The sequence below is a fragment of the Meleagris gallopavo genome, chromosome 1 (genome assembly GCF_000146605.3).
Source record: "Meleagris gallopavo isolate NT-WF06-2002-E0010 breed Aviagen turkey brand Nicholas breeding stock chromosome 1, Turkey_5.1, whole genome shotgun sequence".
NCBI classification, from domain to species: domain Eukaryota; kingdom Metazoa; phylum Chordata; class Aves; order Galliformes; family Phasianidae; genus Meleagris; species Meleagris gallopavo.
In genome coordinates, this window is record NC_015011.2 from 117,699,325 (window position 1) to 117,724,040 (window position 24,716).

A 24,716-nucleotide genomic window follows, 5' to 3' on the forward strand; every position below is an offset into this window, starting at 1 on the left:
TATAATAGTCTTTTTCAAGAGAAAAGACCCCAGCATGTCTTTTGGAGGTTCTTGGTACTCTTATGATCCTTCTGTACGCAGTAATGTGTTCTGTTTTGAAGAAATCCTTCCCTTGAGATTTGCACCTGCATGAGCCAATGTGGTGGGAGATCCCATTACTTCCAGATTATCATATGTTACTTCTTTTTTTGTCTTTTTAATTTATATTCCTCTGCTAGTCTGTTCACATCTAACTTTTGCAAATTCCAGCTAGCTTTATGTCCTGTCACCTCGGTTCATCTTGGAGTTGGAGCTGAGTTACACAGCTTGGTTGGTCTCCTAAGGAAATGTCTGTTACCCAGTTGTACTGTCCGAGAATCTTGTTCACCACTGGACCCCGGTTCAATTTCAAACTAAACTGAGAAGTAGTTGTCTCAAGTTGCTGTGTATTTTATGGAAATGGGGAGGTGGCATTAAAAGCCAAGTGACCATTACATTTCACAAGGAGAAAAGATTGAAGTGTGAGCTCAACATCAGAGAGCAGGGGGTGGAAGGGGGGTATTATAGATGTTCTAATGAAAGAAAAAAATGCTAATATTACTGCTTGTCTTGTATTTGGTATCATAAATCCCATTGGGAAGCACAAGCTTTATACTTCCTCATCACTTTGTTGCTTTTTTTTAGATAGCTATTTCTTGAGATAGATAATTGCCTGCTTTTATACAAGAGTGATCAACAACTAAGAAAAGAAGTGTTTGATTTTTTTTTTCCTTTCTGGTAGGGATATGCTGTATTCAGGAGCAAGGGACTCAAAACACATAGTTCTAGAGCAGTTTGAATTTTCTCTCTGTCTTCAGGGACACCGAGGGGAGTGTGCTACCATGGATACTGCTGAGAAAGTGATTGGATTGACAGCTTTGTCTCTTGCTCCTGCCCTAACCTTGAGGAGTCTGAGTTTTCTTGTCAGGCCTCAGTTTTCATGTACACTCCTGACAGTTCTATTGTCAGCAGGCTTCAACAGTGTGGAAGCGGTGAGCGTTCTGTGAGGTGCAGCTACTGACACCTACTCACCTTTGTAGCTTTGCATGGACAAAGAAAAACTCCTTTTTTTTTCCTCCCAGGATGGGTACAGATCGAAGTGAGGAGCTGATCATCTGTTTATGGAGTCCAATCAAATACACATCAGTTCCAATGGCAGCAGTTAGAACTGAGGAAGCTGGGTACAGCACAATAACTGCTTTCTGAAGTTGCGAAACCTTGGCCAACTCGGTGTCCGTACTCTGTTTTAACACTCTGCAGCCATGAAAATTCACGGTTTGTTACGTGTATTGATCTTAATGGTACTTGGCTTTGTGTGTGGGCTAACAGTACCAATATGCTACTGCTTCCGATTGTTAACAGTCATAGGAGTGTCAGAGTTAAGTAATTAAGTAGCACAAATAGCAGTCTGAATGAATCCTCCAGTGTGATTTAAAGTGGGGTGAAGATAAAAATGGCTGAGCCATTTGTAATGGATTATTAATGCCAAAAGGGAGGGTGTTATCCTCTCACCATTTTCATGCTAATTTGTGATGCCCTGCCTTCTGCATCACCTCTGTCCTGCTGCCAAACTCTGTATTTGGTACTCCCCACAGTTTATTTTCTGTCAGGTTTATGAATTGAATGGGTTTTCCAGAACAGTCCAAGAAACACCAAAAAATGCGCATAGTAGACAGGAGGAGCTCAGATTCCAGAATGACAGATAGGGGGAGTGGAGTGCACAGTTGCTGTGGGGAATGATGATAAACTGTTTGTTTAGTTCAGACTTTTTAATGGAGCTGCCCTTCAGCTAGACACTGGGAGCAAGACGTCGGGAAGTAATTGTATTTTGAGTAGTTTTTGGTGCGGCTTTTTTTCACTGAATATTTAGTTTCCTTAATAGGGCAAAGGGGATGGTTTTGTGTTTTTTTTGTTTGTTTTGTTTTGTTGAATTATTTGCAGTTGGCTCTTAACTTGCACAGAGGCAGCGCTATATGTTTATTGATATTCAAATGCTTAATAAACACTTAAGCTTCACCAAACTCAGTATGCAGAATATTATATATTATCACGTAATCCTGTCAGTGCCTCCTGTGGTCTTAGTGTTCAGCAGTTAGTAAATCCCATTACATAAATAATGCTGAGAATAAGAAATGGTAATACTGGATTGTATTGTTCTGAGAAAGATGGGACACAAACTTGAATAATATCTCTCTGTTCTGTTTCCTTGCAATAATTTATGAGTAAACTGACACACATTTTAAAAAAATACTGCATTTGGGGGGGACTGTATTTTGTATGGACCTTCTGGAGTTTGTTTCTGAAGTGAAGAAAGTTCTGCTTCCTTTCTTAAGCCTTTGATACTCAAGATGGGGTGTTTCATTACTTTCCTGAGATAACTATGGAAAGATAGAGGAGGGGAAGGAGAAAACAGTGGTGAAGTTGACATCGTATATGCATTATCCCAATCTCTGAGTAGCTTGAAATGAGGAATCGTTTTTGTGTTATCTCATAGTTATTCACGTTCATTACCTTTTCTTTAAATGGAGAATATTTTGGGATGGGAAATAATTGAAGTTTCAGTTTTAAGTCTCAAGTTAATTTTTCAGCTGAACAGAGAACAAGAAGGATGGGGAAGACTTCTAAGTCTTGATGAAAATAACTTCAGTTTGCATTTATCTGGTCAGAAAGAGCTTGTGATGTGTTCAATACTAGAAATAATTTATTTTTATTTTTATTTTATTTTTTCTTCAGGTGATTCATGGCAGGGGACGTGGAAGGGTTTAGCTCCTCCATCCATGACACCAGTGTCTCTGCTGGATTCAGAGCACTGTATGAGGAGGGATTGCTTCTTGATGTCACACTTGTCATTGAAGACCACCAATTTCAGGCCCATAAAGCACTGCTTGCCACCCAGAGTGATTACTTCAGGATTATGTTCACAGCTGACATGCGGGAACGAGATCAGGACAAAATCCATTTGAAAGGTCTGACAGCTACAGGCTTCAGTCATGTTCTCCAATTCATGTATTATGGAACTATTGAACTGAGTATGAACACTGTTCACGAAATCCTTCAGGCTGCCATGTACGTCCAGCTTATAGAGGTGGTAAAATTTTGCTGCTCTTTTCTCTTAGCTAAAATCTGCCTAGAAAACTGTGCAGAAATTATGAGACTTCTGGATGATTTTGGTGTAAACATCGAAGGAGTCAGGGAAAAATTGGACTCTTTCCTGCTAGAGAATTTTGTGCCGCTCATGTCCAGACCTGACTTCCTTTCATATCTGAGCTTTGAAAAGCTCATGTCTTACTTGGATAATGATCATCTGAGCAGGTTTCCAGAGATAGAGCTGTATGAAGCTGTCCAGGCCTGGCTGCGCCATGATAGAAGACGCTGGAGGCATACAGACACCATCATTCAGAACATCAGGTTTTGTTTGATGACACCATCCAGTGTTTTTGAGAAGGTTGGTGCATTTGAAAAGCAGTAGGCAGAATTCATCATTTAGCTAGGGCAGCGTACCATTAAACAAGTAGGATTCCCAGTCCTGTTAGGAGGAACAGTAGACCCGTAGGAAACAAACATCTAAAAGTACTGCCACCTGATTGTTAGGCAATAGTATGTACAGTGGCTGGAGAACAGGTAGGTTTTAATACATGTGTTTAAGTAACTTCGTATGAAAAGACATTTTAAGATAAAGTCACTTGTATCAGGTTTTATTATAGTCATTCTTTCTGTTTTCCGCAAGTTGTTTCTTGCTTCCCAGAGATTTTGTAGAGCATACATTGTGACAAATGTTACTGATATAATCAGAACGTGCTGACTGTAGATTTTGTGTGTTTAAGTACGTTTTTCTTCTTTACAAATGAAAACTGACATCTGCTGTTAAATCTGCAGTGTTTTTGTTTTTATTGTATCTTCAGTACTTGTGCTATTACACAGCAGTTAGAAGTAAGCCCCAGTCCTGCAAAGTTCCACGTCCATTTGATTTTACTCAAGGCATATAATGCAATCAAAAGTGATTGACAGTGTGAAATGTAACGACTTACTTTAAATATCAGAGGAGTCTTTGTAAAAGGTAACAAAAAATTCAACTAACGATTGTATATGTAAAGAGGTTAAATGAGAACTTGCTTTTTGCACTGCTCTGTTGAGGAATAGACAAAAAATGTTGCTCTCTAGTTCCTGAGAAACTCAGGAACATTTGATGTGGGTAGAGAACTACGAAGCTTTTAAACAGCTCTCACAGGCTAGTAACTGAAAGGGTATTCATGTTAGGAGTTCTTCAGCTTGTGCTGTTATGTTATGTCATTGTTATTAATCTTGTGTGTTCAGATGAACTTTTAAATTCTGTATTTTTCACCTCTCAGTGAATTAATAGGATTTAACGCCCTGTGTATTTTGTTGGGCTTCTTAGCATTATTTTCTCATACATTTTTACTTTGGTATCTATATACAGATAAGACTGTATTATAAATTATAAAAACTATTAATTATTTCAGACTGAATTATTACATTTTTTTATTGTTTTGTGTGTGTGTGGATTGAGTAGACTTAATACGTAACTTACATTGACAAGCCTATGTTAGCTATGGACATAAAATAAATCTAATTACCTAGAATTGTTTTAGAACACTAATGTGATGTTTATATGAGGTTAAAAATGATTCCAGCTAGTAAGAGCTGGAATCTGCAAGATGCTGTGTAGTGTCTTGCTTGTAATAAAACTTCTACTTTATTGCATAAATTAAGGTCTTCACTAGGAAAACTGATACCACCAGATATTCTTATAGTCAATCACATAGGTTAAAATCCATGTGAAAGAGTCTGTTTCAGCTCTTTGAGTTTTTGGGATAGGAGTTCAAGTATCAAACTGTCTTCAGCGCAATTTCTGCAAGCACAAGTGAAAAACTTGTGTTGTGCTTTTTTAGGGTTCTGTTTAGGTTTAACTTCTGAAGTTGGTTTTGGTATCACTGATATCTATTCCGCACACATTGCTTCTTGCAATTTTTCTTGGCAGCTACAAGCAGCTACAGCTTAAGGAGAGACAACTTCTTCGGCATCCCAAGCTCCATAGTTACCTGTAAAAGCTTTTTTTTTTTTTTTGTGAATGCCCTATCCATTAATTGTATGCGACAGTGGAACGAAACCAGTCAAATTTCTATTGTGGGACTGTGCTACGTTGAGCAGAGGGAAGCAGAGCTAAACATGTATGTCATTCACCACTGCAGCTAAGAATGTTTTTTGACCTGGCTGGAGGGTGCTGAGTAACTCAGCATGACCAGTGGCAAAAGACATCTGCGGTTGAAGCGAACATAATAATATGACCGAGCTTTACAATTTTTCTTTATTTAATGAAAGAGTATGTTTGTTAACTGTTCTGTCAGTAACTTGAAGGAAACGCGTTCCTTTGTGTAGGAAGGGAAAAATACTGGTAACTGTGCTTTTCTGGAGATTGGAAAACGGATAAAATCATCCTTCGCTGAAGCACAGGGTAAAATCCTGTGTGAATGTACCAAATACAGTCTGAGGCTGACTCTGACAGTTGAGCAAACTCAGCATTCACAATACACTCACTGACTTGTCATATGTATTCTTATGTAACCTTTCTAATAGGCATTTCTAAGATGCCTGTCATTATACTGGGACATAAATAACTTACATAACTTAATTTTACATGTCACAGAGAGGATACTTTATGCATCTTAAGCTATTTTGTTTCTTACAGCGTTTTTAAGAGAGATTTACAATCCGAGTGAGATGGCTTGTCTTTTTCAAATGGAAGTGATGACTGACTGGGTTAATACCTCAAGACTGACATGCACATGGGATGCACAAGGGAAGGTGTAGCCTGTGTGCTTGCTCTGAACTGCCTGGAAGAACTGCCTCTGAGGTAGAAATAGGTACTTCTGTTGTTGCTTGGCCCTTAATGTAGATGGATGAGGAAAATGGAAGGATTTGGGTAAATCATTGGAAAAGAAAGGAGAGATCTATGGCTAGGAAGCACACGTTCCACTGTGCATGTTACATCCGTCTTATTTGAAACCTATCCGGAGCTGTGCGAGTCTTGAGGGAAGTTGAGTTTCTCTGTTACCGTACAGTGAGCATGTAGTGCCTTTCCTTCATATTTTAATTAATCTCCATTTAGTTTCTGTTTGTAAGTCAGATGAAAGTGTTGTTTCAAAACCCTGTGTCCTTAAAACTGGGATTTTTTTCTAATGCCTTTTGTGTAAGGTTTGTTACAGCTAGTCCATGCTGATTAGTAAATTCCCAGTTTAAATCAGAAACTTATTAATCAATAGGAGTATCAACCTGTACTTCAGAGATAGGATGAAAAGCATATTAATTAGTCCATCTTTGAGTATGTGCTTTCCTGTACTTAGCAGATCATCATTTTTGAAAGATGGCATTATAATTTTATGTCACTGTCATTTTGTCTTTAGATATGTTCAGTGCTTGTTTATCGATGTTTTTCTTACCTCCATGTTTAGTGAATCACTTCAAATATATTCTACAACTTCATATGCTGAAGTAAAGAACAAGAAGTGCCTAGTGGTTAAAGTTAGAGGTTCCTACTTTTCTTAATGGGCTCTACACTTCGTATTTTTCTGCCTGAGGGTTATCACTGACTTGGATAGACTTGCTAGAGGTATTTTTCTTTTGCTGAGCACCTTGATTCTGGCATACAGATTGCTGGTTCTGTTCTGATTTGAGAGTTCTTTGCAGTTACATTCCAGCTTGACTGTGACAATTTCTCTTGCTGTTCCCTTTTATAAACTGGTGAGAGGCTGATTTTGTCCTTGCTGCATAGGTTATGTCGTTTTATCTTTTTGTAGCTAGGCTGACAAACACCAAGTGCTTGTAGCTCTTGCAGAATAGCCCTTCAAAGTCCTGTGCAGGCACTGACCAGTTTCCACGTGTAAGTAAAGACCCAGACTAGAAAAAGGAAAAGTTAAATACATCAACTTATCTGTAGTGTTACGTATACTGATATGTGGTTCCAGGTTAACTTTGGTTGCTGCCATTTTAGAGACATGTTTAATTTTTTCTGTTTCACTTCAAAATTCAGTCAGCATGTCAAAAGTTTGGTAATGTTTTTTTGACAGGCTTATAATTATGTTTTGAATATGGCCAGAGATAAGTAGGTATGAAAACAGTATGAACCATAGGAAGGCTGATGAATCTTTAGTTTTCAGTCAGCATAATCCCCAGTCAAATTTCAATTTGTTTATTTATCTGCGAGGAAGAGTGAGCTCTCTAGAAATCTGATATAAATATCTTTGTTCATTGAAAAGACATAGCGTAATTTCTGTATTCCTGGTATTGACTTTGTGTTACTTCACTTAAATATTCAGAATGACTAATTTTAGAAAACTCACAAGTAAGTGAAATTTTATGATCTTTGAAATAGTTTTTTGCTTATGTGGCTGAAAATGCTAAAATCATGTTATGTGCTATCCAGATTTTAGGAGGAAATTTTTTACTTTTGGAGGAATTACTTTCCCCAGAGGTTGGTGAGGCCCTGGCACAGCTGCCCAGAGAAGCTGTGGTGCCCCATCCCTGGAGGCGCCCAAGGCCAGGTTGGATGGGGCCCTGGGCAGCTGAGTGATGGGGGGCAGCCCTGCCTATGACAAGGGGCTGGGTGGGCTTTGAGATCCCTTCCAGTCTGAGCCATTCTGTGGTTGTTGATGTTTTTACTGGTCCTACAGAAGGAACCAGGCTCATTTGTACCCCAGAAAATAACATGTTAAAATTTGAGTGCCCACACCAAACATCTATTTGTAAACTATATAACTAAAAGTGTCTTTCTGGATGGTTTTTCCCTAAAACACCAGATAACAAAAATAAAAATATAGCAATAGTTGTATGTGGTTGCTGGAAAAAAAGTAAGCCCTGTACTAAAGACAAACTTTGTTACAGAAAACTTATCTTGCATTTCATTACCTTTCTTCTGCTTATTAATTTGCTTATTTGTTAAAAGGGAAAAATAAGAAGAGAGTATTATAGGACACCTCTGATGCTTTGCAGGGGTCACTTCACTTTTCAGATAGAAAGTAGTGTAAGGGCTTGTATTTTGACTTCTTCTCTTGTTAAAACGTAGATAGAAAAATTCTTAAACCTATATGGCCGGTCGGACTAGAAAAGCAAGTGTTGCAGTTCTGCAGGAAAACAGACAACGATCAGTAGCTGCTTTATTTTGGGAAGGCGGTATTTCACTGATAAAAATGAAGAAAAGAAAATGCATTCCAGCTCCAATGTACTGTGGCTGGGTGGATGGCAACAGTTTTGTTTGATGTTTTTGGTATTGCTACGTGACGGATGAGTGTAGGTTGATGTTTTTAATTATCTTTAATCCTCTTTTTACGGAAAGGCACATTTCATTATATTCATGATGTTCCCTGCCTGTCTGGCAGAACAGTGTAACTGGTAGATGATGTAATAAGATATTTCACCTCTGGATAGCTGTTACATTGATGGTATGTCCTATCAGACCCTCTTTAAGAAGATTTTATTGAGAAAACTAAAGGGAAATATTGGGAAGAATGCAAAAAAAAAAAATCACAAATGAAATTTTATCAACTGGAAGGAGAACATAAAGTCTCTCTTTAAACTCTGAGAATGCTGTAAAGCTTTTGTATTTTTCTAATCAATTCAGAGCTGATAGTGTGCTCTTAACAGTGCACATTTTTTTCTCCTCAAGATTCATCCCAGTCACTGTATATGTCCATGCCACATTTTTGGAACAAACTTACGAGCATTCTCTTTGATTTTTATATGCTGCTAATTGTGTGCATGAGCCTTTTAGAGCTTCTTCATTTGAATTTAACGGAAAAGAATTTGGTACATTAGCACTTAGATATTTCTTGGTCAACTACTTCTTGGTTACAGGGAATGGTAGAAGCATACTTTTAAATGCTGAGCATTTTCCATCAGCACATTTGGGGTATCAGACAGCAGTTCCCGCAAAAGGCTTGCTGTCGTGTTCTTAATTTACTAAAACTTGCCAAATCTACTGTTGTTTTAATAATGAAACACCTAAATTTCAGTGCTTGCTTCATTTTTTGCATATACATGCAAGAAATTATTATAAAATTACTAAAAAGTATAGGTGTATGGGAAGTTTTCCGTACTGTGAGCTGAATAGGACTTTAGCGTAATTCTGAAAGATCTCACACAGAAAACATGTGAATATGAAAGTGGACAAACTATCCTTGTGTTTGTTGATATCAAGCAAACGTGAGCAGTTTCTACTTCTAGCCTTCATCTCAGACCATCATTTGAGCCTCAGGAGAAGTGTGGTTTGTATATGGCAGAGATTGTGCTGGTGAGAGCATTTTTTCCCAACAGCAAAGACTGGGAAGCCTCCAGGTATGTCTTCTTACAGAAATGTAGATAAACAGTCTATTGTCACCTTGTTTTTCTTTTCTCAATATTCTGAGAACTCATATCTCTTCAGGACTGTGCTTGTAGCTAACTTCTCTACATATTTCAGTCTGAGACAGTTGTTTATAATTGGTGCAAGATGCATTTGCTTCTTGTTGCCTTACTGGTTTAAGGCAAGAGTTTGGGGCTTTGCTTTTATATTGGTGCCCTTACCAAGTTAAGTAGTAACCTATTAAGAGATTGTCTCACTTGTCTTGAGAAGCTGTCTGAAATTGCTTTTCATATACATGAAAACTCATTAACACCGTTGCTACTTATATAGGTGGTGGTACAGGCTTTTGTCCTTTGAAAAAGGGAATGCAAAGGGGGTGGGGGGAACAGAAACTGAAATACATTCTCATGTTTTCTTGTAGTTATTTTGAAATTTTGGAGTGGTGTGACATTTTTTTTAAAGCATTGCTCCTTGTTTTGGAGGTGGTAGGAATTAATGGTGTACAGAGCTTTTGAAGGCAGTCCAGTTTTATGTGGAAGATCAAATCTTATAGAGGATTTGAGCATTTGGCAATATTTAGCTTTTCGTTTTTTTGGGTTTTTTAATTTGTTTTAATAGTATAAGTGAGAATGCTGTGGTGAGACAAGGCTGTCTGTACAGGAGGAGTGAAGCATCTTTGAAGAGAGTCATGTGGTAATCCAAGACCTGTTTGGTGCTAGATAAATTAAAATGTTCAGAACGTTCCAATCAGAGGATGTGTTTTGGAATCATCGCAGAACCAACTGGAGGAACTCAAATTAGTTTAGATAGTATATATAATATAACAAATATAAGATAATTGTTCTTTAAGAAAATTTGAGCAGGCTCTTCAAATTGAGGACTGGCAGTGAGGTGTGTGTCCTAACTAGGCAGTAGTACAAAGGTTGTAAGGCTCACTTGGGAAATGGAAGTTCAAACTTACCTCCACAATTTACCAATAAAATACGCAAGCAAAGGAATATTGATTGATATGTTTTCTTCTTGTATTAAAGGTATGTGTTAGCTTGAGGAGACATACAGAGAGGGAACCTTGTAGAGTGAGAAATGTGATAGTGTGTTCTGAAGGAAGGGATTCTGAACCTTACCTTTCCATCACAAATAGTCCTGTGAGCATAGTGTAGTGTTTGGGAATACCTACTTGGGCTCTGTTGTGAGACTTCATTAGAAATCAGTCTAGAGTAGACTTAGGTAAATATAGAATGGGTGTGCAGTATATCTTTAAAAAACAGGGAAATAGTACGCTTTTAACTTAGATTTCATTGATGAAGCAGAAGATGTAAAGAGGCTTTCTTGGGAAGAAGGAATAATGATTTTTGGACTTGGGCGTTTCACCTGTGCATAATCCCTGCTTAAATTTTGTGTGTCAGTATTCCAGTGACAACATTAGCCACTGTGCTTTTAATCACTAAATTGCCTTGTAGGTTTTGAATAACTGTACGTTATCTTAAACCTTCAGACATGAATGCAATTGCTGTTGAGAATACCCGAGTTAAACTAAGTAAAATAAGTTTTAAATTACACATAGCCATTTAGGTTTTCTGAATTGTTTCTCTTGGTCAGAATTTTAATATCTTTTAAATGTATTCATAGGTAAAAACATCAGAGTTTTACCGATACTCCCGGCAGCTGCGACATGAGGTTGACCAAGCCATGAATTACTTTCATAGCGTTCACCAGCAGCCTTTGATGGAAATGAAATCGAACAAAATTCGTTCTGCCAAACCCCAGACTGCCGTGTTTAGAGGAATGATAGGACACAGTATGGTAAACAGTAAAATTCTTCTCTTGCACAAACCGAGGGTCTGGTGGGAACTAGAGGGTCCTCAAGTACCTTTACGACCAGACTGCCTTGCCATTGTGAATAACTTTGTGTTCCTGTTAGGTGGGGAAGAACTGGGGCCAGATGGTGAGTTTCATGCTTCATCCAAAGTGTTTAGATATGACCCAAGACAAAACACTTGGTTACGAATGGCAGACATGTCTGTCCCGCGTTCTGAGTTTGCTGTTGGAGTTATTGGGAGGTACGTTTATGCAGTGGCTGGGAGAACCAGGGATGAAACCTTTTATTCAACTGAACGGTATGATATTACTGAAGATAAATGGGAATTTGTAGATCCCTATCCAGTCAATAAATATGGACATGAAGGAACTGTGCTGGGTAACAAGTTGTATATCACTGGTGGAATTACATCATCTTCAACTTCTAAGCAAGTGTGTGTATTTGATCCCAGTAAAGAAGGGACAGTAGAGCAGCGAACAAGGAGAACTCAAGTGGTCACTAACTGTTGGGAGAACAAATGCAAAATGAATTATGCAAGATGCTTTCACAAAATGATTTCTTACAATGGTAAGCTTTATGTCTTTGGAGGGGTCTGTGTGATCCTCAGGGCTTCCTTTGAATCTCAAGGCTGTCCATCTACAGAGGTTTATGACCCTGATACTGATCAGTGGACTATATTGGCTTCTATGCCAATTGGTAGGAGTGGTCACGGTGTAGCTGTTCTGGACAAACAGATAATGGTTCTTGGAGGCCTCTGTTACAATGGTCATTACAGTGACTCAATTCTCACCTTTGATCCAGAGGAAAACAAGTGGAAAGAAGATGAATACCCAAGGATGCCCTGCAAGCTGGATGGCTTACAGGTCTGCAGCTTGCACTTCCCTGAATATGTTTTGGAACATGTTAGACGTTGCAGCTGAAACAGAATAAACACTCTCAGTGAAAGATGAAAAGCTGAATCTTATTTGTCAGAAAAAAAGTAGATCATTCTGAAAGTAATGCCTCCTATTTATTTCCATGGAAACTACGACATATACAAAGAGCACAGTAACATTACTTGATTGAGCAAGTTCTTGGCTGCAAAACACTATTTTTCACCATAGTCACCACCATGGGCTATGCATTCTCGACTGTAACGAACAAGAGCCTGCATGCTGTGCTTGTGAAAACCTGCACCAGTGGAGTTGACCCATTGTTCTACGGCTGCTGTGATGGCATAGTTCATGGGAAAATGTTGTCCATGCAGTCTGTCTTTCATCGGCTCCAACAAATGGAATTCAGAAGGCCCCAAATCCAGGTAATACGATGGATGCGGTGGAACAGTCCAGCCTAGATTGGCAGTGTGATCCATGGTCTTCAAACTAGTATGGGGCATGGAGTTACTGTGTTACAGGAGAAAGGCTGCCGTCTTTTTTGGTTTGTGTCATGTCCCGCCTGTCAGCTAGTTGTCATGGCAACAGCTTTGCACTGCGAGTGTTTGAGACATACCAAGCACACCCCAAAAAGTCATAAAGTATTTTTTGTTGATCTTTTACAGCCTGACTCTGGATTGAGCCTTCAGCTTAATCAGCGTTACGATGGAGCGGTCAGAGTTGATGGTTTATCTGGGTTCCAGTAAATCCAGAAGGATCGCCGCTTTCCTCTCCCAAAAGACTGTGCACGTATTTTACCTGCTGAGGGCTGCATCCTGAACTTTTTGTGAGGAATTCATGCTCAGTGGACTACTGTTTCGACACTGGCTCAAAATTTTGACAGCAAATCTCATCATCAGTAATGCGATCCAGAAAACCGTCACTTTCAGCCTTGCGCTGGATTCCTGGTCATAACTCGCTGATTCACGCAGATAGTCTGATTGAGACACTCTTCATTTCATGATGTGACAGCTGTGTACAGCCATCTGGAACATAGCTTGTCTTTCACATCACTTACCACTGCTGAAATGCACCACCCACTGCCTCACTGTGCTCACATCTACTGTTGATCTCCAGAAACGTTCAGCATGTGTCAGTGAATGTCAGTGGGTGCAATTGTTTCCTGTTTTATTGGAGGAATTCCAGTCACATACACTTCACACCCACTTCCTCAGACTGCCCATCTGCTGTCATCTGTCACACAACGACAAAATGTAATGGACTATTGGAGGGAAAGTTCAACTTCTATGCCTGTGCCACCGCCATCTGCCTCCAACATTGTGGGCCAATATAATACAATAGGAGGCATTACTTTTGGAGTAGCTAATATACAATCTAGTTGAATTCCTTCAGAGACATTAGCATGTTGTGTGTAAGGACGACTGCTAAATGTTTAAGAGAAACAGGATTTACAGGGAGAATACTTACCAAGTTTATTAGAAAAGCCAATAGTTGGTCTGATACTGGAAAAGTTGTGGGATTTTTCTTTGTTTTGTTTTAACAAATGCAGTTGTAAACAGGGGAAAGAAAATATATATTTTTGGGTGTGCTTATTCTTTTGATAGCATTTCATGTCCATACTGGTTTGATTTTTTTGTTTTTTGTTTTCCTGTGGCCACGGTACCAGATTTCTTCTGAAATGAATTGAATTGAACAAAACATTTGTGGAAGGAAGAAAGGCCTGATTCTCTTTTTTATTGAGCATCAAAGTAGAACTCAAGCTGTAGTAGGATACAACTAAGTTTAAAAGAACAAAGCTAAAACCGTTTTTGTGTTTTATGTTGTGTTTGGATGCTCTTTCCGTTAATTGCAAAGTATTCTCACATCTGCAAGGTGTTTCTGTTTTCCCTTAAATACTGTTAAGTATAAGCTCAATCTCTTTGCATGTGTTTTTTTTCCAAGTTTTGTATATTAGTACTAGTAAGTCTGCCAAAATATGAATTACACATTTTCTACTGAATTGAAAAAACTTCAACTTTTTAAAAATATTATTATTTAAAACACTATTTCTGTGCTGCCTTCTGTTGTCTGCATTATGTTTGTTGGTAAGTAAAGTATGTACATGCGTATACACTGTAAAAAAAGAAAAAAACTTTTTACATGCAGCTATATTTAAACCAGTGCACAAATTCAGCCATATCTGTTAAATTTAAGGTAGTTTTATCCATTAATGAGCTAAATAAGTCAAAGTTCTTAAGTAACTGGAAGCCTCATTTGGTATCAAAGTATCTTTAGCATATACTGATTGATTCAGTAACTTTAAAATCCTTACACTGATTTTACGTAATGAACTCTTAATAATTTGTTGTTTTATAAATTATTTTAAAAAACTAAATACATCTTACCTGAGTTTGTTTTATGTGTGAATGTGCTACCAGTCTTGTTTTTTATGAAAATGTCAGTAAGCAAATGCTCACCAGCACTGCTTTGACCCACAGATATTTTCAGAACTGGATGTACTATAGTATATTCTGAGCAGTGGCTTTGCTTGTACTCCTATAGAAGTGATAAATCTTTATTAATAGTAGGGTTTTTTTTTATTATTTGCTGCTGTGAACCCCTGTGTTTTGAGTTAGGTGTTTGGATGGCTACTACCATTTGTGTTTCTACAAAAAAAATAACAACCTTCATAGCTGTAGCTACTGACCTCATAGTGCCTGAAATGAAATGTGCTGTTCCTGAGGGCTTTTAATAACTCCATTGTGTTAACTTGCAGATATCGGTAAGAATGATTTGCCAAGGTATAAATAATGACAATTCAATTCTTACTTTCTTTAATGTTGTAAAAACAATCACTAATAAAATCCGAAGGAGAAATGTGAGTAACTCAAAGGCTTACACTTAATTCAGGAGTGTAGGGAGAAAATGCTGAAACATGCATTTGCATCTTCTGTAAAGTCTTATGCTACTTTGCTTTTCTTTAAGCAGTAGACTTAATAGACAACAGTGCAAATCGACTTTATTCAGCATCTTCCAGTTAAAAATCACTGTAGAAGAGGAATGTACAGTACTCAGGGAGTTCAGAAGAATGCACTTGCAGAGGGACCAAAATCACTGCAAAATGTCCTGTGTTAAAAATAACACCTTCTTACCTAAACTAAATTTTAAATCATCAACAGAATTTAAAACGTGTACAACTCCTCATCTATATAATTCATGATATCTTTGTAGTAATTATGTTCTGGGTTGAGACGTGATAATCTAAATCAGATCAGTAGATCTCTTTTTCTTAAAAATTATTTATTGAGCGTTTTCTTTCTATGAGTTTTAACAGGAAGATAACTTACGCCATCATAGCTGTATTAATGTTATCTATGCCGGTAGTTACTGGACCAAATATTGATTTTCAGCCTTCTGATGCAGACTAAGGGTTGCTTTTAAATTTAAGTCTTTCCTGAGCGAGAAATATAATTTACTTTCCTAGTGGTCTAACTTAAAGCCAACTTCATTTACACTAAAACCTCAGTTCTACTGTGAGACTTGTGTGAACATTGCCCTTTGTGGGTGCAGAGATGACCTGATTCCAGTAGGTGCTGGCTATGTGCAAGTAAAAAGGCTCTTCTGTACCTATCTCAAAGAATATTAGGGCACAAAAAAACCCACCCTTTTTCTTTATTATTCTTACATTAATAAATGTATGGGGCAGCAAAAATCTTATCCTGCTTGAGTAAGCTTCAAGGGGACTTAATAATACATAGCTCACTCCAAAAGTAATGCCTCCAATTTATATTCATGGAAACTACAACATGTACAAGGAGCACAATAACACTTTGATAGAGCAAATTCTGAGCTACAAAACTACTATTCACCACAGTCACCACCATTAGCTATGCATTCTCGACAGTAATGAACAAGAGCATGCATGCCACGATTGTAAATATTTATAGCAGTGGAGGTGACCCACTGTTCCCCAGCATTGAAAATGTTGCCTATGCAGTCCATCTTTCTTCAGCTTGAACAATTGAAATCAGAAGGCCCCAAATCCAGGCTACATGGTGGGTGTGGTAGGACAGTCCAGCCAAGATTGGCAGTGTGATCCATGGTCTTCAAACAGGTATGGGGCCTGGCGTTATCGTGTAACAGGAGAAAGGTTGTCTTCTTCTCTGGCCTGACTCTGGAAGTTGGAGTTGGAGTCATAATGTATGGGTCAGAGTTGATGGTTTGTCCAGATTCCAGGAAATCCAGACAGATCACCTTTCCTATCCCAAAAGGCATTACTGTACTTGCTGAGTGCTGTGTCTTGTCTTTTTCTTTGATAGAAAATTCACATCTTACTGCTCCAAGGACTGCATTTTTGACTCAGTCTCTAAGTGATGACACCACATCTCATCACTGGTAATGGTGCAGTTGAGGAAACTGTCACCTTCGGCCTTAGTAGGTCCTGACAAACTTTCATACAGTGTTCTTTGTGTTCCCGTGTGAGCGTTTCTGGCACTCAGCACAAACTTCGTGATATTTCAACGTTATTTCTGACACATTGAAGTATATACTTATTCTATACAGTTTCCTGATTATAATCCGCTGATTCACGTGGATGAATTTCGTAGTGTGACATCTGTGTGTAGCCATGTGGAATGTGGCTTATCTTCTGTGTCATTGTCATCACTGCTAAAATGCACCACCTACCACTTCACTGCGCTCACATCCACTGTTGATCTCCAGAAACGTTCTGCAAGTGTTGTACATCAGTGGGTGCCATTTTTTCCACATGGAGGAATTCAATTCCACACCATTATTTCACCTGCACTTCCATGTCAGACACCATTGTGTCAGGCTGCCCCTATGCAGCTATCTGTAACAAAAGGGAATATAATATGGGTGGGAAGGTTCAGCATCTACTGCCATACCACCAACATCCACTGCTGATGTAGGCCAACATAATAAAACAGGAGGCATTACTTTTGGAGCAGCCCTTGTAGCATATGGTATTTTACTACAAGGGCTTGTCTGGGAAATGGATGTGGTTCTGGAAATCTGGTTTTCCACAATTCAAGTGTAGTAAATGGATGTTACTTAAGACTTAATTAGAAGTCCTGGTAATGATGGAGGTGTTTCAAGTTATGTTTCAGGTCTGTATTTAAGCAACTTCTGAGTTTTGTGGGCAAAGCAGCTGCTATGAAGGCTTTGGTGTGTATTGACACTTCAAGCATTAAGAACCAGGTCATTGTTAGGTGCTCTGCTTTTAAGTTCCTGTTCAACTCCAGCTGTCCAATTCTGAAAGATACTGTTCAGGATTGTGAAATTTTAGCTTGAATTGTTGGTTAGAGCCTCCATGCAGTCTTGTCTTCAAGAAGCTGTCTGTAACCTTTTGAGCTTTAGAAATGATTGGAATTTGCTTGGGTTTATAAAACCAGGGTATGTGAGAATGTTTTGTTAATTCACATTTCTACATGTTTTATTGTTTCAAGCATAAATTTGAGGCTTGTGTTCTCTTTTCCACTGCAGTGGAACTTGTGAGGCAGTCATTTTTGTTGTGTTCTATGTCAGAAGGGTACCTTCTGTTTTATTGAAAGTTTTAGCTCCAGATTGTTAAGTGTTAAAATAAAAACAAAAGTAAACTGGGTAAAAAGAGGGAGGTCATTTGTCAAGAAGAAGGTAAGTTGTAATCTTTGATTGGTAAGTTTGAGGGGGGTTTCATCTATTTCCACTCCGTCCTTCCTGCAACACCTGCAAATCTGATCTTGCCTACGTATTTAAAACTTAACATATAACCTCCTTTGAAATTGCAAGTGTGCTTGCCTTTTCTTAAGAGAAGGTGGATATAGTGAGTTACAGTCTAGTTTATTCATGCTTATAGCAAAAAATTATCAGCTTCACTTCTTACTTTAGCATTTAACTCCAGGGAAGGAGTTTTATTTCCAAATGAGCCAGAATGGATAAAAAGAATAGGGCTTCTGTGAGTTGGTTGAACACTGCCTGTTGCCATTCAGCTTGCTGCTATCTCTGTTTTAACGGAACAGAAAATTCTTTGCAGACTACTACATAAAGAAAAAATAGCTTATTTTTTTCCCCACGAGGTGTTGGCAGTAGTTTCACAGTGGGAGGTATTAGGCTGAAAAAAACCCTTGTGAAATTCTTTCCCCTTTGATTCAACTGGAGGGAGGCAGTAGGTAATTTTTCTAAGGATCTGCTATTTCAGAAAGCACTGCCAGCGAGAGGGGCTAGTAGCTGTGTATCATGTACCTGGCAACCTGCTTTTGTTATCTCCTTTGAAACATATGGATGCCCCACTTTCTGCAGTGTGGCAGCAGACCTGTTCATACTAGTCCTAAGGGTTTGTGACTTTAATATTTCTCTGGTCTCTGAGGTTTGCAGCCATTATTTCTTACAGACCTCCTGCCTTACGAACACAAGGGCTGCCTTTTTTCCTGCCAATAATACAGTACATATTTGCGTCAGGAACGAAGCACTGATGCTCAGGAACTGGAGGATAACATTCAGCAGGTACAAATGAAAAAATGGAAAGAAAAACACTGCTTAGCTCATTATGTCTATTCCTTTGTGAAATGGAGGTAAGCATTATGGGAAGATGCAAATGACCCTAAAAATAAATTTCTTTCACCTTTGTAAATGACAAGGTCTTTTTAGAAATAGACATGATCACATTTGTAGATCACATTTGCCTTTTCATTAGAAAAGTAGTGAATTGGGCCCCTCATTCTTTTTAACGCTTCAAATGTGGACTTTACACACGTGAAGAGTCCAAGATAAAGAATTCATAAAGCTTTAAGTTACCTAAAAGAAAGCATAAAGGCACAAACATGATTAAACGTGTGCCTAAGTGCTTACAGGGTTTGGTAATCAAAGCAAACATCCAGCCTGTTCTTCATTTAGTAACAAACACCAGGTGAAGTTGCTTCAGTCAGTATGGTCTGTCTCATGTGGCAGGACGCACTGAAGGAATATGGGAGAGAACAGAATGGGGAGATACATATAATCCATTTAGAACAGAGCTTGCCAGTGTCCTGTAGCTAACATGTTGAGGTTTTAATGTTTGTAAAGCAATTTGAAGCTGCTTAAAATAAATATTAATGAGTACTTTTGCATCTGTATTTTGTTTGGATGTTTGTAAGCAGTTTAGACCTTCCCTCTCTGTAGGCAAATGTTATAAAAGCAGTCATGTGGCAGGTGGCAGAAAAACCTACTTCTTTGTGCAAAGCTTCACTAGATCGCTACTATTTTTTATTTTTATTTTTCCCACGTTAGAATTAACGTTTAGATAGTCTTTTAAAATAGCTTTCCATGGTCAAATACCTTTGGATTAATACTGAGTTGGTAGCTAGGGGAAAACCACTTCTATTTGCAGACGGTAGATTTTATTTATGGGTCCGGTAGAGAAAGCTTTGCTGTAAGTCTAGGAGATACAGTGTTATGTAGGACTGTACTGTAGCTGTGCTTAGGGGGCTTTTATTACCTCAGTGGAACCCACCTAACTTCTACATCAGTTATGGGAACAGGTGAAAGGAAGATTGAGCTATGTTTTTTATTTTAAATATTTTTCCCTATATATTGTTATTTTTTTAGATCTTTTTAAAGTATATTATTATATGCTGGAGAATGCAATTCTGCTATAGTATCCCACTTGTTTCTAGTGTACAATATCAGATTGTTTGTATTGAAAGGAATGTATTTGATAACAGGAAAAGTTATTTTCGAAGTCTGCTGTGTTTATGTCTAGCAATTGGAAATACTTTTCCTATATAAAATTAACGTTATATATATATATATATATATGTGACCTCATATGTACATTTGGATTAACTGTCTAATGACTACATCAGGGCTGCTATATACTTATCTGAAAAAAATTAAGATTGCCTCTTTTAAACTGTTTTAAAAAGCCTTTTTTCTTGTCTCTTTTTGGCAGAAGGTAATTTTCCCTAGCTGTGGGTACAGTATGCTCAGACTTGCATTTGTGCTCTGTTCAGTTTTTAAACTGAAAAAAAAAAAATGTATAAAAATGTGTATAAAGAGAAATGTAAATAAAATATTTTTAAGCTTTAAACACTCTGCTGTATACTTTGTAATACTTAGTGTAGCATGCCTGGATTTCAGGACTTCAGAGTTTACTAAGCTAAACAAATCTTCAAAAATGTCTTGTGTTGCTATCATTCATAAGACTGTGTTAAGGATAGCCAGTGTCATCATAACAAGAGAAGTTGGATGTCCTTATATAGCATCACTCTTGTGTCTTTAGCTATATTTTACAGTCTTACCAGTGTTAATTGCCTAGTACATTCAATCGTACGCTCTGTATTTCAAGTTTGAACCTATGTTCTGTGACTTAATGGTTACATTTATAATGTAACCTAGCATGAAGGCATACTTTGAAACAACAAAAAATGAGGACTGAAGCCAGCCTTTGGTGTTAGTCTGAGCTGGGAGAAAGATGGTTCAATCAAATCTATCAAATGCATATGGAATCAGGGGCTCTGAAATAACATGCATTTACACACTTGGACCTCAAAGTGCCAGAAGCCTAAATCATAATCCTTTAAGTTTTCCATAATGAAGCATTCATGTCAGGATTAATGCCTCAGATCAGGACAACATGCATTACCAAAAAGAGAAGGGGTGAGGTAAAATAGGAGAGAGACTGTGATCTTGACTTGCCTTCATGAGACTGCTTGAAAAATCTTCCCTGTCAGTCCCCTGCCACAATTCCCCTTTTTCTGCCACTGTCTGTTCTTCAGCAGCTCTATCTGTCAAAGACCCTACTTTAAAAATCTGCAATGAAAAATGTTTGAAAGTAACTCTGAAGGTCTCTTTTTGTTTCCTCTCTCTTTAATCTTGAGTTCTAAAATAGTGTTTTAATTTTGTTTCGGTGCATAGGATAATTTAAGATTTTATTTGCATGAAATCATTTTTCCCCTCCCTCTTTGCTAACTGAACTTGATGCTACACTTAATGCTGTTTAATGAGAGAACGGTGCAGAAGTGGAATGCACTACAAGAGAAGGGGTTTCTCTTATTTGCAATATTCCCTATTTTTCATTGAAAAGGAGACCAAACGTGGACTGATACAGTGGAAGAGAAGAATATGGCAATCATTCCATATAGTAAATTTATTTATTTTTGTCATTTTAGCTTCCTTCCTTTGTGAGCCAGGTCATGTTTTTGACAATACCTTTTTGCCATGATACTGGCCAACTTTTCTTTGTTAGCACCTACTTTGTTGATCATATAATGCATCCATTGTTTCTCTAAAGAAAGCTCTCTGATTAACTGGCTCAAAGTTACTCTTATCAAATTATTCACTGTTTTGGATTATGTTGCCTTATTTTTTGGCATTATTTCACTCTTGCATTCAGATGATTGTATGACATGTAACTAGGTTGGCAAAGGTAATTTTCAATTAATTCTATTTTTTTTTTTGTCAATTATACACCCTTGTTGATGTGAAATTCTTAATTTTGACAGATGTTCCCCATTTGCTGCAAGTTGTTGTTGTTGTTTTTGGTTTGTTTTTTTTATTATTATTCTGTAAGCTTAGTAATTTTGAAAACTGTTGCTTGCTTTGGGTTGCAGATTCTGAACAGGCTGCCCAGAGAGGTTGTGGATGCCCCATCCCTGGAGGTGTTCAAGGCGAGGTTGGATGGGGCCCTGGGCAGCCTTGTCTAGTGTTAAATGGGGAGGTTGGTGGCCCTGCATGTGGCAGGGGGATTGGAGATTCATGATCCTTGAGGTCCCTTCCAAACCGGACCATTTTGTGATTCTGATTCTGTATTTGTTTTTGGGTTCATAACATACTTGTTGATGTATCCCCTCCCTGTCCCCAGCCATTAACCCATCAAATCTTATTTATTGTGTCATCTTTTCACCAGAGTACCTTCTTGGCCAGTGTTATTTTCTTGGCACATGAAAAGTTTTTGCTTGTTCAAGAGAGCGTAAGGGGAATATGAGTAATTTCTTGTTTTCATTAATGTTTTTCACTTCTACATTTGTCCTTTTAGTTGCACTGACAGGTGCTTTGTAAAAATAAACCTCATCCTGATCTCTGTTTAAGTACTCAGTGACTCTTTAGTCTTCCATCCACATGAAGGAATGTCAGCATTGTGTCTCAGGTTGATGTCACCCATGGTAACAGTTCTCGAAAGGATAAATGTTCAGTAAATACCTCTGAATAAAAAATACTATTTTTCAAATGAGATGAAAGGCTTCAATTGTTAACCTTTTTATTGCACTGTTTAATTTTATAAGATAGATACATCTTTGACATAAATTGCCATTCTTTCCCACACCCACTTTCTGCTTATCCTCAGGCACAGTCTAAGTATTGCTTCATTTACTCCTTTTTGTCATGTAGCTCATCTCACAAGCTTGAGTTAAACCAATCATATAATTCTTTATTCTATGTGACAATCTTTTATCTCCTGAAGTCAAATGTGTATGCGATGGGGTGTTCCTAGCTATTTGAGACTTTCTAAGTTTACCGTCCCTTCTTTGTCAAAAGAATTGTATGATGCGAGCTGAAACCAAATATTTCACCCATGTGCTCCTGTGTGGTTAAATCTGAAGGGAGGGATTCCAGGGTGGTCAGTATATTCCTCTCGTGTTTACCTTCTCAGATTGCTGAAGTCATCAAAATGCATTTGCGTTTGTGGTGACACTGGTGTCAATACAATGGATGGCCTAAGCACTTTCCTCCACACTGGTGTAGCAATAGCCTTCATTTTCACTCCTGGAAAGCAAGGGATTGCTAACATTTTGCACCTCTCAGAAAGCCCTGCTGGCTGATTTATTCCCAAGATGGAGTCCTAATCATTGGTTTGTTCTTGACCAGCTGTGGATGTTCTGTGAGATTTGCCTTGTAACATCTCTTCTGGCTCTGGCCCTTACAGGTTGTTCTCCTTGGATTTTTTACCTCACAAGGGTGGCGATTTAATATCAAGAAATTACTGTAACCTCCAGTGGTAATTTTTAATACAACAAACCCAAAGCATTAAAAATTAAGACATTTTACAGTGCAAAACATTGCCCCTTGATTTTCAGTACATTATTGCAACCTGAAAGTCTTACTGTCAAGCAATAGTTTCCCTTTGCTGTTTCTCCTGGATTATCCAAAGCACTGAAAAGAATTGTGCAGTCAGGAAAAAAACAAATTATTATAATTAACTGAACTACAGCTTCTATTTAATGAATACTCAAGTTTTTAATGCTGGGAGCTGATCCAATCATTACTATCAGAAAATTCTAGCTGATTTCTAAGAGAACTGGATTTTGACTAAGTACTGTTTTCTGAAACCAAGAGGAGTAAGGCTTAACTCTGCATAAGTTAAATAAACTAAATCCTCCTGCCAGAGGAATCTCCATACAAGTTTCGTGACAGCCAAATAACCAACTGTACTTCAGAGAAGTTCTGCTCCTAAGCAAGTGCGATAATTGCATACATTCCAGTTTTATGCCAGCTTTGCAGTACAGTTGGATTTTGTTTTATTTTTTGTAGTTACAGTTAATCTATCTGTTCTGCTAAACTAGTTAAACAGGTGTGAGAAGCCATATTTTCATATTTGCAGCTAACCTGTACCATGCAAGATGCAGCACAGCATGTAGTGGTCACCTTCTCCAGCAGCTTCCTTTGTATGTGCGAATGGGTAAGTCCCAGGGATTCTCACTGTTAGAAGTGTGTGTGGATACTGTTAGAAACATTAAAATACAACTGGTGTTTGGGTAAATAAAGTGCTACATTTTGTGTTTATATATATATATAGATACTGAAGTTAATACCTCATTTGCCAATAAATACAAAGATAAATACATTTTCCTGCTAAGAAATTCAGCAGTACTGTGAAAATAACTTTTTTATTAAGATGAAAAGATTTGATGCAATTAAAATCTTAGAGACTGGTAACTGCTGCAAGACATTTTACATTCTAGCTGCAGTTAACATTCCAAATGTAACCAGCTCAATAGAAATTTGAGATGCAATTAAATTTTGAAGAGTTGGATTTTGTTGTGATGAGAGCTAAGAAGCATAAAAAAATATGTTAGTTTATGTTCTCACTGCTACCAGTAGTGCAACTAGTAGTGCTACAGTAGCTGACATCAATGCTGGTAGTATCAGCAACTTGTTAGCAGAAGAATTGTTCATCAGTGCTGCGATGGTGTAATTCAAAATGTGGAACTTGAGCTGCAGTAAGAAGTCAAAGATCTGGATTATGGAAGGAACACTGCAGTGTTTAACTGTGGTGCTATCAACAGTGAAACTCAACTCAATTGAATTACACTTTTTTTGCAGGATACGTTTGTGTTTTACCTGTCACCTCTCAGGATTTAGACAGCACCAAGTATGTTTTGGAAGCTTTTAGAATGTGACAAAGTTGATGACAGCATGTGCTAAAATGCAGAAGTGCCTTTGATGCAGTTAAAGGTAGGTCAGTGGGAAAGCATGAAGAAATCTGCAATGGCATCTGCCCTTAACTTTCAGTTTAGTTATTCAACCTATTGCTACAAACCTTGTAGATTCCAAAATAGGAACTCTGGGAAGCATTACATTCAGAATGCTTTAAAAAATACTCACGTTTAAGAATGAAAAGCAAAAGCTCAAGGTGAGCTTAACTCCAGATTAAAGAAAAAATTACGATTAAACACAAAAATTATAAATATTTTTTGTT

General features: G+C 37.9%; 1 protein-coding gene across 3 annotated transcripts; it reads left to right on the forward strand.

Moving 5' to 3' along the window:
- The first annotated feature begins 754 nt into the window (after nucleotides 1–754).
- Nucleotides 755–17,547, forward strand: KLHL15 (kelch like family member 15). 3 transcript variants are annotated; one of them, XR_796270.3, is made up of 5 exons: nucleotides 755–1,010; nucleotides 1,101–1,293; nucleotides 2,752–3,463; nucleotides 11,003–12,489; nucleotides 12,730–17,547. XR_796270.3 is itself a non-coding variant. In XM_010725905.3 (4 exons), the coding sequence occupies exons 3-4, from the start codon at nucleotides 2,759–2,761 to the stop codon at nucleotides 12,110–12,112; spliced, it is 1,815 nt and encodes a 604-aa protein (XP_010724207.1). In that variant the 5' UTR covers nucleotides 755–1,010; nucleotides 1,101–1,293; nucleotides 2,752–2,758; the 3' UTR covers nucleotides 12,113–17,547. The 3 variants fall into 3 exon arrangements, 2 of the variants coding, with proteins under 2 accessions (XP_010724207.1, XP_019477562.1); XM_010725905.3 differs by having other exon boundaries at nucleotides 11,003–17,547; XM_019622017.2 differs by having other exon boundaries at nucleotides 755–1,293; nucleotides 11,003–17,547.
- Nucleotides 17,548–24,716: the final 7,169 nt, after the last annotated feature.

Bases quoted from the DNA above. Each gene is read 5' to 3' on its own strand.
- KLHL15 (XM_019622017.2), top strand. From the start codon at position 2,759: ATGGCAGGGGACGTGGAAGGGTTTAGCTCCTCCATCCATGACACCAGT. The intron at 3,464-11,002 runs GTTGGTGCATTT...ATGTATTCATAG, and splicing joins CATCCAGTGTTTTTGAGAAG to GTAAAAACATCAGAGTTTTA.